The 16,698-nt window shown below is 42.2% G+C and overlaps 2 protein-coding genes across 3 annotated transcripts in view; both read right to left on the reverse strand.

The window, feature by feature from the left end:
- Window positions 1-6,894, reverse strand: part of gab2 (GRB2-associated binding protein 2) — a 33,538-nt gene extending 26,644 nt beyond the window's left edge. For both annotated transcript variants that reach the window (XM_079165634.1, XM_079165633.1), the window contains exon 1: window positions 6,560-6,894. In XM_079165634.1, the coding sequence (XP_079021760.1) occupies window positions 6,560-6,631 (72 nt within the window). In that variant the 5' untranslated portion in view covers window positions 6,632-6,894. The remainder of the gene's footprint in view (window positions 1-6,559) is intronic.
- Window positions 6,895-7,669: 775 nt separating this feature from the next.
- Window positions 7,670-12,056, reverse strand: nars2 (asparaginyl-tRNA synthetase 2, mitochondrial). The gene is made up of 14 exons (XM_079166545.1): window positions 11,760-12,056; window positions 11,268-11,377; window positions 11,031-11,151; window positions 10,764-10,904; window positions 10,604-10,684; window positions 10,406-10,500; window positions 10,183-10,315; window positions 9,609-9,707; window positions 9,448-9,485; window positions 9,285-9,351; window positions 9,022-9,159; window positions 8,783-8,880; window positions 7,978-8,004; window positions 7,670-7,884 (listed from the first exon to the last, which is right to left on the reverse strand). Exons 1-14 carry the CDS (start codon window positions 11,925-11,927, stop codon window positions 7,740-7,742), a joined length of 1,461 nt encoding a protein of 486 aa, XP_079022671.1. The 5' UTR covers window positions 11,928-12,056; the 3' UTR covers window positions 7,670-7,739.
- Window positions 12,057-16,698: the final 4,642 nt, after the last annotated feature.

The raw sequence follows: 16,698 nt of genomic DNA on the forward strand, positions 1-16,698 counted from the left end.
GGGTTGCATATGGCGGAATCCATAGATGTTTTCGTCGTGATAAATCATCAGCTCAGCTAAGTATCTCCTTTGTCATTGGCTCTTCTGGCCATGTAAACACTGTGTTTTGCCATTCAGAAATGGTATTCTTTCGGTAAGCACATATTGCAAAAAAACACAATGTTCCCCAGTGCCGTGGTGTGTCTTTGTCTACACAAATTGTCACTTGCCATGCTGCCATTTCTGTAAACAAATAACACATCACTGCATAGCGGAGCACTCCATGTTTTCTGGAACATGCTGATACCAAATGAATGAAATGTCTGAATAACACCATAAAATAGCCTAATAAACATAATAACAGAGTATATATTTAGCTGAGCTGATCATTTATTATGAGTGAAACTATCACATTGATTTGCTAAAACGATTATTGGTGAAATGCATTAATGATTGTGCATAACGTCATCTGAAAGCCTTAGACACACGTCAGTGATCTGAACCACTTATTACATTGTCTTATTTCATCTCACTGCGTTCTAGTGAACTCTGTATTTGTGCACTGGCTACATTACTCATTGTGTATTTCTATCTGAGCTTTAGTTGTAGGGAAGTTCAGTTCCTACAACTGAACTGCAATGACTCATCACAGTCTGGAGAAAGAATAATCCCGAAAACTAAACTATGTCGGTATTAGAGGTACACAGAACGTAAGCCTTAAAGGAGATAACTGATCAAATATTCAAATGACAGAGATGCACTTCACTTTCATCAGCTTGGCTGAATACATAAAAAAAAACATGTTCCACTTCATCACTGTTTCCTGAATCAAATTAATCATCACTGCTGTACAGAAAAACATCTGCGGGCTAGTAGCTGGTTTTTACCTAGACCACAACCACACTTTGCTTTCACATTTCCAGCTCCTACAAACTATCACCCAAAGGCAAGTGTTCCACATGAAACAGAGAGACAACACATCCTAACGCTCACATTTTAGCATATTTACAGCTGCTAGTGTTAAAATCATATATCCTACAGTACCCATGGCCGGTTAAAATGACTGTCAACTCCCACTTCACTTAGGAACAACGTGTCTAAGGGTTATGAGCACGTTCAAATAGTAGGGTCACTTTTAAAGTGCATAAGACACGTTTTCAGGGGACGCATGCTATCAAACTGTTGGCCGATATCCTGAATTGCGTGATCATTTAGACAATTTCATTGCAATTCATTGTGTGTGCCGTGTTTTCCATGAGAGGAGGATCACCTGTTAACAATCTGGTCAGAAATCTTTCACACTGACAACTTCCCTCAATTATTCTGTCACACTAATCTCACATGTCTCAAAACATGTTTGTACTATTAAAAGAGAGAATGTGTAGGTGGATGTATTTTAGAGCTCCAACATACTGTTAAAATAGATTATTTCCACAGAAAATCACTCCATAAAAGCTCTACTTCCTTGTCGCGAGTGGCATCACAACCCCGATGTGTAAAGGATTTTAAAAATATACAGTACACAAATTACACACTATATGACAAAGCAAGACAATATTCACAGTCCTACTTCACAAACATTAACATGTTGCCAGGAAGAAAATAGCCGCCAGCTAAGGTTACGCTTGCCGGAACCCGTGTATAAATATCATCATATCATTGTTACATCATGAACACACAGACTACTTCCTATTTCAACATAATTCAAATTGATGGTCATTATGGCATTTGAATGGAAGATAGGTGTTGCAGTAATTCACATTGTTGCATGCACTAATTAAAAGTATGTTTATTTTAATAAACACAGGGAGTTTCCTGCACCTCACCAGCTACTATCATGGTGCATCTACAGCACGCTGAACCAGCTCAAACAGAGTTTCTCGGGGGCGGCAGAAAGGCGAGGCTTTAGAGGCTGTTTTGACTGCAAAGCAGGGAGCCGGTCAAGAAGAGCAAGTGTGCTAAGTCACCCGTCCCTGGGTAAATAGAAATAGAAAAAGAAATAGCTGTCAACTGCCTTTTCTTTTTTTTTCAAGCCACACACTGCAACACCAAAGCAAGCATCTCGCACTGAAAGTTCAAATGGCAGCACTGGTATTCATATTTTCAAACATAAACTGCTTTTTCTTTTTGTGCCAATCTCACTTTTATGTCCCTCTATGCCGCTTTACTGAGTGGGAGGCTCCAAACGTATTTCTACTAACTGACATCACAACGGCAAAGCCCATTTGCTTCAGAAGGTCAATCTAATGACAGTCATAAGACATGTAAGTTACCGGCACATGTACGAGCTGGTAGCATGATCCCTGTATGAGTTTGTGTTTGGATCCAATCAACAGTGCAGAAACTAGATTTCTACTGAAGTAAAACCTGACAGTGGAACAATCCAAATGGTACACTTAGGTGTGTTAGAGTTTTAAGCGCCATTATTTAAAACCATCACCGCTGTGATAGTGTACTTTCTGAGAGTGCGGCAAATAAGTACAAACATTCTCACTGCTGGTCCAAATCACAAGTGAAAAATCAATGGGATCTAATTCCCTTCAGAACGGCAGTATTTTCAGCTCAGCTTGTAGAGGCGTGATGGGACACTTCCTGTAGGTACCATCCAAAGGAAGTCTGACATCTGCTAGTGGTGCAATAGTTAAGTTTTGTGCAGAAAACACAGTCTAAACCACAGTTCATGGCAAAGGACAGGATATTATGACAAAGGTTCAAACAAGGCCACCCGGGGATTTTTCACAATGAATGTAAAAAAGAAAATGGATGCACTTGGGGTTGGAGAAGAAAAAGTTGAGAAAGTGTAATTTTGAGACAAACAATTGTGACTTTTAGGCACAAGAGGTTCTCTATACGGGATTCAGAGCATTAATAGAGCAGCAATGTAAAGATATGGTGGAGTGACGTCTCCCTCAGTGTGTGTTGTTATCCGGGCTTCTCTTTGCTTTGTTGACAGAGCCGCGTGTGCCTTTACTGGCCCGCTCACGGTCGCCGCTCTGCACTGCCCTCGTACGGCGGTTATAGCTGATAACGTCGTCACAACCGACGCCGGCTTCGCAGAAGTTGCACCCACCCATCGGTTTTCCCTCAGGTTAACACTATAAGCTCTGTCAGCACTTTCGCCGTTGTTTGCTCGGTTAGCGCTGTTAGCACCGTTAGCCGTTACCTGCCGGCTCAGCAGTCACCATCTTAAGAGCCATTGAGAGGAAATCATGATGCATCTAATGTAAATATAAGGCACCTTTAATTTGTCACGAATGTCAATGACGATTGTCAATGCCCTGCTGAAGGACTACCAAGTTGATCCATTTATAATGTATCAACAACAATTTTCTCAAAGAGATTAATAGTTACGAACAAGAAAAACTTCCAAGCGTTCCCTGTGTTCAGCTTCTTAAATGTGGAAACATGCTGCTTTTTAGAATCGGACTGTTGGTTTCACCAAACATGTAATTTGACGTCACCTTTGCCTCTGGGAAATTGTAATATGTACTTACTAACCTCAGTTAAGGCACCAAATGAAGTTAAAACAATCAACAGATCAACCAATAATGAAAATGATCGGAGGTTCCTTATCTCAATCCCGGTAGGCGAACGTATCCCATAACGATAAACTAATCTGACTTTAATACTGCAGTCTGTCTCATCGTACCCCATTTGTGTAGCTTCTGGGGGAAAGGCCCATTTGAGGGCCCACAGATAAAGTGAAACAAGGAAAATGTCTGTGAGCGCTGGGTGTCTGTCAAAGCAGGAACTGGGAGGCGTTCTCCGTTGACCTCTGAGGGCAAGGACTTCCCAAAGCCCCTCTGCAAAACAACAGCAGACCCGGCAGCTGACAGTGGGACACAGGCGGCTGCTGCTCTGCTGTGTCTGCCTTGAAAAACCCGCCGACACCCCCCCCCCCCTCGGATGTACCATCCACATGGGCAAGGCGGTAAAGCCCTTAGAAACTGGCGGCGGGAGACAGCAGAAGCAACAGCTATCACCTCGCCGATATGATCTGTCTGGAATGTGGCAATGCTGTATGTGAACAGACACGTTTGTGATTACAGATACAGCAACGGGCAGACGGGAAGGTTTAGCCAACAGTAGCTTGATCCCGACCTGAGAACAGGAATCAAACTGTTTACAGTGTGACACGTCGCATGTATGATTCATATTGTGCCGGCAAAGTATGATTCAGACGTACATGAATCCTTTGGAGGACTTCTTATGCATATGTCAACATTGGATGTCCCGAAGGGGTAGGACTAAGGATTTCTTTTGTTTATTACAAGTCAAATAAAAGGTGGTTTGGGGGTTAATGTAGCAGGCATGGCGAAGCCTATTTGAACAATAACAGAACACTGCAAGAGGCACTGAGTAAGCGCTGGATCAGTCAGTTGTTTTCATGTTCCTTCTGCTTATTCTGGACATTATTCAACAAAAGCACTTAGGCCACTCCCACTTGTCCTTAAAACACTGCCCACCTCTGGAAGCCCCCATCGGCCCGGCCCCCGAGAAGAGATAAACCCCGTCCAAGTGATTCATTCGGCAGCACTGAGACACCAGAGCGTGACTGTTACTCCTTGTGGAGAAGCAGCGTGTGTGAAAAGTGACTATACACGCGTCTCCAGTGGCGCTGTCACATGGTGTGAGGGGGGGGGCGGAGGGGGGGGACACAGCAAGTTTGTGCTCATCATGTGTTTGTGCAACAGGGCGCTGTTGTAGAAAGAATGAGTCACTGCTGAGAGTTAATAGCAGTTTTAAACAATTAGCATTTAACCAGGACTAGTCATGCGCGTTACTGAGCACAGGCGTGTTGTCTCCTGTCTTTTTTCCCCCCGCAGTTGCATCCAGGCTTCAACTGCCACAAGTGTTTTTGCTCCCTGATTTTGCATACCATTTGCATGTGGTAGTACCAGTTTTTAGTCTCTCCTAACGCTGCACTGGGACATGCTGGGTGCCACATTTTTCCCAAACCATCCGTGGAAGGTCACAGAAGTTGTATTTTAAAAATACAATGACAAATCATTTCAACGACTAACTACTGATTAACAAAACACAGACCACGTCTGGTTAAAGGAGGACTTCGCTGTACAAAGGGGTGGAATATTGACAGGACAAGTGTTGGTAAGGATTAAAACATTTTTCCCTCGTTGCAAATGATCTCCTAAAAAGACAAAAAAGAGGCACGACAGTACGAAGTGTAGCGATCAACTTGGCAGTTACAGCCCTGAAACTCCTCCGCTCATTCCGATTTAATGACCTATCAAACTTGCCACCGTGTTCTCTTGGGAAACACACCTTCGGGCTGGAATGTCTGCCAGTATGTGAAAGTAGTATCTGAAAATATCCCTCTCCATTACGACGTCAACTATGTCAGATGACAGCAATACTGCTGAGTAAATGGCCCCGATTGTCCCTAGCCTGACTTTAAGTGGAAGGAATTTGAGATGGGCCGATTATCGCATTCACAAGTATGCCTGCTCTGGACACTCCATCTCATGACACTGTTTTCTGGCAGTGTGTGTGTGTGTGTGCAGTTGCTTATAGGTTATTGCTCAGGGTGAGAAGCACGGTAGGAAGGGCTGAGAGGCTGTTCCCTCCTCTCTCTTGCCTGAGGAAGGCCATTATTATGCCTTTTTTTTCTCGTTGTTTATACAGTACTGCTATGAACTAAGCACGTTTTTTTTCCTCTGTGCCATTGCAGCTGCCGTTCCATACGGACCACGGTGGTCTCTGTGTAAACATTAGCCAGCTTTAAGTGGAAGACAATGAGGAAATGACAGGACAATGGAGGTGAAATGGGGGGGGGGGGGGGGGGGGGGCTACATTTGAGGACATTCGAGGATGGATTTCCAGATGAAAACAGTGAGATGACATCATGGCAAAGTCAGCTAGTAGGAACACGGAGAAGGCCCAGCAGTGCAACACCATACATAAACAGTGGACAGCTGTATTTATAGGAGATTGTCTCATGGTTCTATCTGCCGCCATAAATCCTATTATCCGATTTGTTGCCATTCCCCTTTGCCCCGGCACCCAGCAGGAGACTGGAGCAGCTTTTGGCCCATGGAGCCTCATCAAGGCTCTCAAAGGGCTATCTGCAGTTCTCACTGTTGTTGTGACATGAGTTGGCTTGGCTGCCATGAAAATTGGCCACACCAATGCTTCATTAGAAATTACCTCATCATGATCGGATAAAGCCAAGTGGCAGTTTGTGTCTGGGAGCTATCTAGTCAAAATCATAGACAGCTGTCGAGTATTACACAGGCTTACCTCCATGTTGGCCCCCACAGTGGGTGGCTATGTCAAACCTGGCAACTGCTTTTTTTGTTCATGTAAAACATACATTTCTAGTTTATTATGTTCGGGGCTGTTGTTTTTTTTCCTCCAGAATAACACGTGGTGCCTCCTGTAGGTCATTAAAAAGAGAGGAGCGGTCCAGATGGTGGTGGTTGGGGTGCACCTGCTGCTACAATGGGACTTTCTCAGTTTGACACAACTTATCGGAGATGCAGATGTGCACAACACAAAGCGACGTGACAGAGAATGAACTCTTCAGACACGGAGAAACTACGCGAAAGTGGAATTGACTTACATATCTTCTGAGCTTCTTCTCCGGTGGTGACTTCCTCAGCCAGCCCTGGAAGATGATTTCACCGCCGCTCATGTTTGTCAGTGTCTGTTGTTTCCTCTCGCGCTACAACCCGCCGTCCGTCACTACTAGTACATGACGGCTCCTGAAGGCTTGCCCGTTCAAAGTGCTGTCGGCGTTGGGCTCCCACTGGCGCAGTCTGCTCCCCCCATTTGATCAAATAAATAAATCAAGTCAAAGTGGTGCTGGTCGGAGATGTTGCCGGTCGCTCCCGGTGGCACTGTGCGCAACAGCCAGCGCGCAAAACGGGGAGGAGAAAAAAAAGGCGCAACTCGACTCTCGGGGAAATTACGCACGGCCAGCTGATGAGGAGCCGCGGGGAAACTCAACTGATGCAGGGTGAGGAAGTATCGTAGAGTGTCTGCAGTTTGTTTTCCCAACTCACACCACGCCCACTGAGCGACGAGAGGGATGGGCTGCGCTGGGACGAACAGGACGGAAGAACCGCTCCGCCACCAAATAGATACAAGATGCCAACACGAGTGTAAACAATGGAGGAACCGATGTTTTTGTAAAATACTATTTATCCACACTCACACCAAACAGATGTTTAAGTATTTCAGTTTTATTCCAAATACGGAAACACATCGGATTTAACATTATTACATCAAACGCGTGTTGTATGTTTCAGTATAAATCAAAGCTTAAAGATGGAGGTTATTTTTTAAAGATTTTCCGCACTTTGGAAAAGAAAATGTCAAGATAAAAGTCAATATCTGCTGAGAGTAAATTATTCGCATTTTCTATATTGGATGGAATGGGAAAAAGCACCATCTGGTGGACATTTACAATACTTGTCTGTCGCTCTAAAAACCGACATTGTTTTAAAATATGGAAGTCGGTACAGACAAATACAATTATTCATGAAACTAAACACTCCCTTGCGATATGTTGAATAATTAACTGTGGATGAATGAAATTCCCTCTCAGATGTGGTTGTAGGATTATCTTTTGTTCATTGTTGTTATATACTGCTGCAGATACATGTTTGATAATAACTAATCATATTTTAAAAAAACAATAAACCAATAACAAGAAAAACTATGTTGAATATAATATTTATTTGATGTTTGACAGACAGCAAATACGGACTTCAAAATATCTACTTGGCCAGAATTGTGTTTTATAGAAGACAAGAATGGGAAGATCTGGGGAAAGCAATCACATCTTTTATGTTGTCAACACCGAGAATGCATTGCAAAAATCGCTCAAATCCCAATCCAAAGCCACCATGGGGGACGGAGCCAAAACGCCTCAAATCCAGATACCTGCCAATAAATGAACATGTCATTACAACTTTGTTGGTGTGGAAGGACGTCTCTATTCAAATGTTGGTAATGTAAATATGTTTTTTTTCTTACCAGCTGTAGGTGTCTTCTAATCCAGCCCTGGAAAAGTATGATAAGTCATGTATGAGCCTTTGGTCAAAACACAAACTCAAAACCTAAATATAAAAATAATCCTTTATAGCATTATTTTCCTATATTATCAATCAATGTGAAAATAACAAAACTGACTTTATTTGCAGACTTTCTCCTCTGTGCCTAATTGAGGGTTACAAACTCAGACCAGGGGCTGATGTACATATTAGAGCGATAGAGTCATTCACCAGGACATTGTTCTGATGATGCATTTTTTTAGAATAGAAGACAGTCAGTGTTGTCCAACACAAATGTGACAAAGGTTTTTCTTGTCCACAGCTAGTCAGTAAAACCTGCAATTAATGTTAATGTTATTTCATTTGTACAATAGATTCATTGTTTATTGTTCCGTTCTTTTATACCAATGAATAATAGATACATAAATGTAATAGTATATGCAGTATAAAAGTCCATATATCATTTAGTTTCTCTACCACTCAATATGTGTGGTGAGTCAGGGGGCTTAAAAAGCTGCTAACCCATCCCGTTAGTCTGGATTTGAACAGCAGAATCACTAACTTTCTGCACATTGTTGCTCTGTGAGGTGGTGAGAGAAAAACAGATTTCTATTTTAAAAAGACACTGCAGCACTTGTGAAATGCGCCAGCTATCGCCTACTGGGATTATGCCTGATCTCAATTAATTAAAATACAAACAAATTCAAAGCAACTCAGCAGATTTTGACAACCGTAGTCTAAATATATTAGCATGGGCCTTGAACTGCCCCTGGAGTACGAGAGCTTACTCTTCCAGCCGAGCCCTCAGCAGATCCAGCCTCTCCTCTCTCAGCGTGCCCCCACAGAGCTCTCCAACTCCCGGCACCAGAAGATCCACTGCAGCTGCCTGCACACACACAAACGACAGCCGGGAGTCAGCGCAGATATGCAAAACGCCGCGTTAACCCAACTGACATTACAAGGAAGGAACTGAGCTGTTAAATCATTGATTTCGCTCAGCGTATTTAACGGAGTGGTGACGTCTTACCGTATGTTTGGGATGATCCTGGTTGTCTCTCGCATAAAAAGGCTTAAGATCGTACGGATAATCAGTGACAAAGACTGGAACGTTGCCGCAATGTTTCACCAGGTGCTTCTCGTGTTCTGTCTGAAGGTCACAACCCCACTGTGGAAAAGCAGAGCTGAGGTCAGTATGGAGCTCTGAGGGATAACAGTGTTAGCAGCAGACATACAGTAGAGATAGAGATCAAGTCTGCTCTGTTAGTAAATAAATAAAACATCCACACTTACGTCTGTTGGGAAGGTAAATGTCTGGGAGCTGTGGTTTAGGATGTCTATAGCCTCACTGTAGGTAATCCTAAAAGTATATGGAAATAGCATCAGTCATTCAAGGACTTTATTCTTTAGCTGACAATCATTTTACTTTCCATGTTGTGAAAAATCAGAGACTTACACGGGGAATCTCTTCTTCAGCATAGCTTCCACAGTGTTCTAAGAGTGAATGGACGCAATAGGGAAAGAAAAGTAAGTTGAGATAATATTGAAGTCGGATGTATTTGTGGCTGGTTGGTATAAGGAGCCAGGTTATGCACCCAAGTGTCCTTGAGGACTCACCCTGTGTCCAGGAGTCACATGCTTGTGAAACAAATCCACATCCTCGGCACAGTGAGCCAACACATGCTCCGTGGCAGACCTGAACATGTCCTCCATGACCTAAGGAGCGGGGCCCGGTTTAATAATTAAAGCTTTGTCTGGCCAACTGCGCATGAGGGCAGCTTTAAAAGTCACATAAGGCAAGTGTAAAATTTGAAATTCGGTACACAGGAATTGATGTAGTGTGACAACAAGTTCACTTCATCCGAGATCCTCACGTTTAAAGAATTAGCCGGTCCATGATGTCTGCATTTTATCAGACAACTTTAATGCTACTTAGTTTCTTCAGACAAAATGAGCAATATTGAGTAAAAATAAAGGTAAAAAGAATATAAAACATTCTGTTCATGTAGTCCAGGACATATCAATACACAAATCAAAGTGTATTTTCATAGCATGCTGAAATCAATCTGTTCTATGCACAGACATAAGTTGAGTGTGAAGCAGTTAACAGGCTAGAACGTGTTAACCAATGTGCTACTTTGATCGATATCGCCGAGCAACATTGTGTTTGTAGGACAATAACACAGTGTACCTTGGTGAGATCCTCTAAGGACTGTGTGAAGGAGACCTCGGCCTCCACCATGTAAAACTCAGCCAGGTGGCGTCTGCTTTGGGAGTTCTCTGCGCGAAAAGTTGGCCCGAATGTGTAGACTCTCGAAAAAGCCCTGGAAGAGGAGGAGTGACAGGGCATAATTAGAAATCGTCCTCAGTGCGTGTATGATCACTAGAAGATAAATTCATAGAGTTTATCTCACCCTGACATCACTTCCAGATGAAGCTGACCAGACACGGTCAGGAAAGCTGGGACAGAGAAAAACTTCTCACCTTCTTCATTGTCTGGGCCGGACGTCTGCGGTAAGAGCAGAGGTTCTGAAGTTTCAAACAATGTCATTGATCCTTTGTGTTCATATCAGCGCTTCGATCGACAATAACACACTGGATGACACACTCACCTCAACCTGAAAGAGCTCTCCTGCCCCTTCACAGTCGTTTGAGGTGATGACCGGAGTGTGAATCTGCACAAAGCCATTTTCCTGAGAGAAAAAATGAATAAATAAATACAAAAAGTCTTGCTCTGCATCCTATTAAAAACTCCTCCACCGATGAGCTCACCTTGAAATATGAGTGAACTGCTGTAGTGGCCTCACTTCGTATTCTCAACAGAGAGCTAAAGGCATTTGTTCTACACCTGAGATGAGGGAACTGGCGAATATACTCAAGGCTGTGTCTCTCTTTTATTTTGAAGGGAAAATCCTGAAACAAGAATACAAAGCAACAATACTAAATGTCCTAAACAATGGCCATATTACAAAGTTATAACATAAGGTGAAGATAGCACAGAGAGCACAATTACGTCTGATGGTTGAGGAGACTTCTTACCACAGGGTTACAATCTCCAACTACGTGGATTTGGTCTGCTTCCAGTTCAACTGGCTGTTTTTGGTGTGGACTTTTCCTAAGAGTACCTGTGACTTCAACAGCACTACCAAGTGTGAGCAATCTTAATTTGAGAGAAGAGAGGAAGACAGTCAGTGACTATTTTAGTATGTGCACCCTTCATACCTAAACATTATAATGTCAAGGATTATGCACGGGAAATGAAACTGCAGTGCTTACGGATCATTCAGCTCTGAGCTGGCGACGACCTGCAACGACTGCAGAGAGCTCCCATCATTCACATGGAGGAAGAGATTTGCCTTCTGAGGTCTAACGGAGCGAACCCATCCCTACAGCAGAGAAACACATCAAATACCCCGAGGCTGTTCCCTCTGCTACTACAGAAATATCCCCTTTCTCATTTGCATGCAATGTTCATGAACCCGGATGTTGGCAATTTGAAAATTCCACTCCTCATTCTTTCACAATAAAATATTCAAAAATAAAATCACAACTACATGTATACACTGGCATCAATATGCAGTTTTTTTGTACATGATGTGTGGCTTAACGTAACGTAATGATGATCTAGGCTTCATTCATGTTTACTGTGAGGTTGCTCATTTATTCATGCATGAAAATACGCTGACATTAGCTAAGCTGCATGTCACTGGAGCATAGTTGTCAGCACACATGAAACATATGAAGTGATAAGTAGGCGTTAAGTGTTACCTGTACTTTGACACGTGCTCCCAATTCAGCTCCTGAAACAGCTTGGGACACTCTGAGCTTCGCTGGTGTCTTCTTGCAGTAATATCGAAGACTAAACGATGTTCCCCGAGTTAACGTTGCTGCTGTGGTCGTTGCAACAGAAAGCGTTTTAGCTGCAGCCTGAAACATCGTGACGAACGCTGCACTTTGAGTCACGAAAGCATGCTAAAAGCACAAGATGTTGCGACAGCTTGAAGATACAATAAACGACATGTTCAATAGTATATTTATCGTTTTGCTCTAACTTGACTTTCACGTTGTGTCGCACAGGGACACTTCCTGTTTGGGTCTTTCACCATTCGCCGAGCTCCGTCACGTGGATTTCAATAAGCCAATCAGGTGTCGCTATCTGACAACGAGTCTTTTCTTATCGTTGCAGGGTAATGTAGTTTTCTAACAGAAGCCGTAATGCCATTTTAGGAGTTCAGGATTATAATTTTGTTTTATTTATTGCAATTATTCTATCAATGTTTATGACATTACATTTTATGGTGGACACTATAGAGAGACGCATTTTTAAATAAAAATGTGATAAAAATAAGTATCATGGGAGTTTTAAGGGAAGAGCAGTATGCAGATGATGACATCACTTTAAATCCTTTAAATCAGTTTGAGAAAAAGAGAAAAACATTCAGTGTTTGAAGTTTTTAAGTAGATCACTCACTTTTTGACTGAATACAACTGAATGAATACAACTACAAGACATGGACAAATATACACAAAACCTCAGGATAAATTCACAAAAATGAAAATAAGCAATTCATGATAAACATTCATGTTCTCTCTGTAAGGAGCATTTATATTTGAATGTCACCGTCACTGTCTATCAGCAGTAAAAAAAAAATGGTTTTAATGCAAGCAGCATTTTCCTGATGCAAAACCTCTCTTCAGAACCACTGGCAACAACATATCACACAAAAGAACATCAGCCAAAGTTTATTCTACATACAGGGAAAACTGTGAAATATATTTCCAACACCAAAGCGTAACATGTGTGGAATGATTCAATAGTGTAATGAAGCAAACAGAACAGCCATCACAACCACATGGAAATCCTCTTTAATCTTACATGATGTATCTGCCGTCAGTGTGAGGTCCATTTGTGCGTAAACCTCGTTAATCCAATACCCACAACGACAACTGGGTCTATTCCCACCATTTGCTGCTGGAGTAAATCAGATCATGCCAGCAATGTAATAAGATGCCATAGACAATTACTCACCTGGACTCGCCTGTCAGCTCTGGAGCCCCTGGTCTGGGCCTGCCAGCAAACACAGAGCTGGGTGTCTCCACCTCCGGCTGCTTATGACACATCATCATTAAACCCAACATGATGCATTTGAAAAGTCAGCGGGGTCATTGATATTAATTATCTCCAGCATGGATGGAGCAATTATGCACATGGTCTCGTCTTAATGGGGAGCAGAACAAATCCATTTTCCGATTCATTGACGGAGAGTGAAAAAATATGATGGGTGATTTGCTGAGGTCATGATGTCTGCATATCGCATGCTCCTGTGCCCTCAGAGCAAATTTGAAACATGGTGACTGTCAGACCGATTGAAACCAACAATCAAGTTATCTTTAATTTGCTGCAAGGAAAAACAAAAATAAAACAACAACATAAAGAATTATACTATTAATTATAAAAAACACCAGAAAATGTATCAAAAAATGTAGTGTGTATTAACGGAGTAATATACTTCTGAAATCAACTTTCTCTCTCCTCCTCCATAATAAAGTGCAATATCTTACTTTACCATAAGGTAGTGCTGTAGCTCTACGGCACTTCCACTCCTCCCTCTAAATCCCCACCTACTGCAGATTTATTCATTTACCCCTGAGTTGCCTTCAATATATTATTCATTTGCAGCTCCAAGGTCTACTGAAATGGAAACAAGCTGGCATTGTTATGTTCTCTTTGCAGTTCTATCAAGAATAATGCAAAGACCCTGCTGGCTTTCATCGACATCAGATAGTCCAGAGCAACAGTGAATTCAGGTGGCATCCAGCAACTGTTTTCTACGCATCAGTAGGAACAGCGAGGTTGAGATACCCCCCAGTGTTTATCCATAACTAGATTTGTAACCCCCCCCCACCATCCCTCTTTTTTTGCAGGCCTAACACATTCTGTGACAACCTGCATATGGGAGTGATACCTGATGGCGTGTCGCATGTATTTATATTTCCACAGACACACATCCTCCCCCACAAACCACCAGGCAATGTATGCATGAAACAAGGTGAGACAGTATGCTCTGCTGTCTGTATGAAATGAGAAAGAAAAAACACACCAAAGTAGAGAGTTATCCCGTTTACACTCTCCATATGATAAATCAAGAGGACAAGTTAAATGGTGCGTCCAGTGGGAGACATGGCTCTCTGTTCTTGGAGCCTCTACAGGTAGAGGAGTTGTTTGGCAGCGGCCTGACAACCTTATTTGGGCTTAACAACTTGTTCAAATCAATACACGATTAGTCAGCAAAACAAAGGATTTTGCTGTAAAAGCTCGGATCTCAGGGGGATCACTGAACTCAAAGGGCAAGCGCGTCCTCTGCTCTCAGCAGGCCTGTCCACTCTATCGACAGCATCTCCCGCCCCTTCCTTCCAACGAGCCTTCATCAGCCCCACCAAATATTCTGAATTCTCAAATGGAAGGGTGCATTGATTTTATGTAACATGGCTTGTTAAGTGCTGATTAGACCATTATAGTGATGTGATTTCAGGGAATGTGTCTGGGTGACAGAAGGCCAAGCACAAATCAAAAGGAACTAACAACCCTTTCTGAAAGAGATTCGGGCCGCTGCATCGCATCACCTGCTACGACTCTCCGGTTCCTACCAGCAGACTGTGTTTGCTTCGGCTCATAACTAATGGACCGGCTTCAGAAGTCAGCAGTTTAGAAAAACTATCCTTTAAGAGTGCTCAAGACACTCACTGTTTGGAAATGACGATGTTCAGCCATCACAGGGCGATCATAGAGACTATATTTGAAAAGATCAAATGAGTGTGTTTGTCGTGAAATGCTAAACCGATTAGTTAAATGAATAGTCAACTATTTTGATGATTGATGAGGGTTGTTGAATTCATTTATAGTAGCAAAGTTTAGAGTAGCAAACAGTTGCTGTTTCTTAAATGTGAGCATTTGCTGTTTCTGTTCTAAACCAAACTGAATATACATGAGATTTGGAGTGTTTTCAAGCAATTTTCACATAGAGCTTTGGGAGACTTGCACTATTTCATGCCAATTTAAAAGCTGGATTCATCAATAAATTGTACACCTAATTGACAGAAAGTCAATATTGAAAATAGTCACTACTTGCGACCCTAATTCGTGCTGTGAAACATGCTGAGCACTCTGCAGAAGGCTGCAATCAGAATGGAAAATGTTGACCGCGTAACATCAGGTTTGACGTTGCATCTTTTAAGCAGACAAGAATAAATGAAACATACTAAAGAAAAGGAACTGGAGCTGTCCCCTTGAGGGCTCCAGCTGTAATTATCATATTCATCATATGTTTGAGGTGCATTCTATCATGAGCCACATCACAGACAACATTTTCATCACCTTGTGATGGATAATAGTTTTTCTGATCCTGATTTCAAATACCATTTTCTACCACTTTTGTGTAGTTTGGCTTACAGCTTAACTCCTTGAAAAGTCAGCATGCTGTTCTATAAAGTCCTCTGTGAAGTCTTTTGTGAAAAAATAAATAAATTCTGCACTCAAGCCTCCATATAAATCAGTCTCTGGCTGTAGGTAGTTATATTTCTGATTACACTATTGTTCTGCCCTGTGTCGCCCGTTTCTTTTTACATGACTTCCAGCAAAGCTTTCTATGAGATATTGTTGCACTGACTCACAGTGGGACCATCAAATCAGTACCCAACATTCATGTAGAGTGTGGTGTATAATTTGGGAAGCAACAATCGTGCAGTAGTGAGAGTGCATATCAGGAGGTTAACATATGTTTTGGTTTTGATTTTACTGAACACAGAGAACACTGACAGAGTTGGGGTAATTTTTCACATTTCAATTTTGCAGTAGAAGAAAATCCCCCCCCCCCCCCTCTGTGCTGAGGAGATGGAGAGATTTGAATAATCAACCAAAATCACAGTTTAAAAATGTCACAAAAGTTTGGCACTTGAACTTTTTATTTTCTCATGCAGTAGGTACTCTCCCGAAATCAAACTCTGCCAAGATGGATAATAATAGACGATGAAAAATAGAAAAGAAGTAATATCAACCCATCGTACCTAATCACACAGTGTTATTCTCACCCACACGCACACAGGCCACAGTCAAATGAAACAATTCATTCTCATCCCCACTTCGCCCTTTACCGCAGCATCACCTGTCAATGCCGGCTTCCAGGAAGATACGGTGTGGGCTCTGCTTCATTTCCCCAGGTTCTTTAATCTAACTTCCAATGAGGATAGAGCTACCTTATCCTCATTTACAGAATAATTTGCACAAATGATCTTAAATGCTAACTCTCAATTGCGATGCAGGGATTCTAGTTATATCTAGGTCAGCCCGGATGAATCTGGAATTCATTGCCTTACCTTATGCAGGGTACAGAATGAGAACGCCTGTGTGGGGATACTTAGCTAGTAAATCCAGCATTTGTTGCACAATTGTCTTGACTACATGTTGTCATAATTAAATATATATTTGTAGTTATCTGTATAGAAAAAACACTGAAACGGAATGGATGTTTTCTTTACCTCATGCTTTGTCAGCATGGGTCTGATCTCAGTGAGACGACTTAGAAAACGTTCAGCGCACATAGTCATTTTCTCAAATGTCCTGATGTCATATATTTTTCGTCAGGTTTTCGCAAAGGAAAGTGCCTGCTGTGGGATTTTTATGATCTGTAGCTCCACTTGAAGATTTTAC

This window comes from Pholis gunnellus (genome assembly GCF_910591455.1).
Source record: "Pholis gunnellus genome assembly, chromosome: 9".
Lineage (NCBI taxonomy): Eukaryota > Metazoa > Chordata > Actinopteri > Perciformes > Pholidae > Pholis > Pholis gunnellus.

Excerpts from the sequence above, each read along its gene's own strand:
- nars2 (XM_079166545.1), bottom strand. The coding sequence starts at position 11,927 with ATGTTTCAGGCTGCAGCTAAAACGCTTTCTGTTGCAACGACCACAGCA. Across the intron at positions 10,501-10,603 it reads GAGAGCTCTTTCAGGTTGAG|ACGTCCGGCCCAGACAATGA; the intron begins GTGAGTGTGTCA and ends CTCTTACCGCAG. Across the intron at positions 9,486-9,608 it reads ATGTGACTCCTGGACACAGG|AACACTGTGGAAGCTATGCT; the intron begins GTGAGTCCTCAA and ends ATTCACTCTTAG.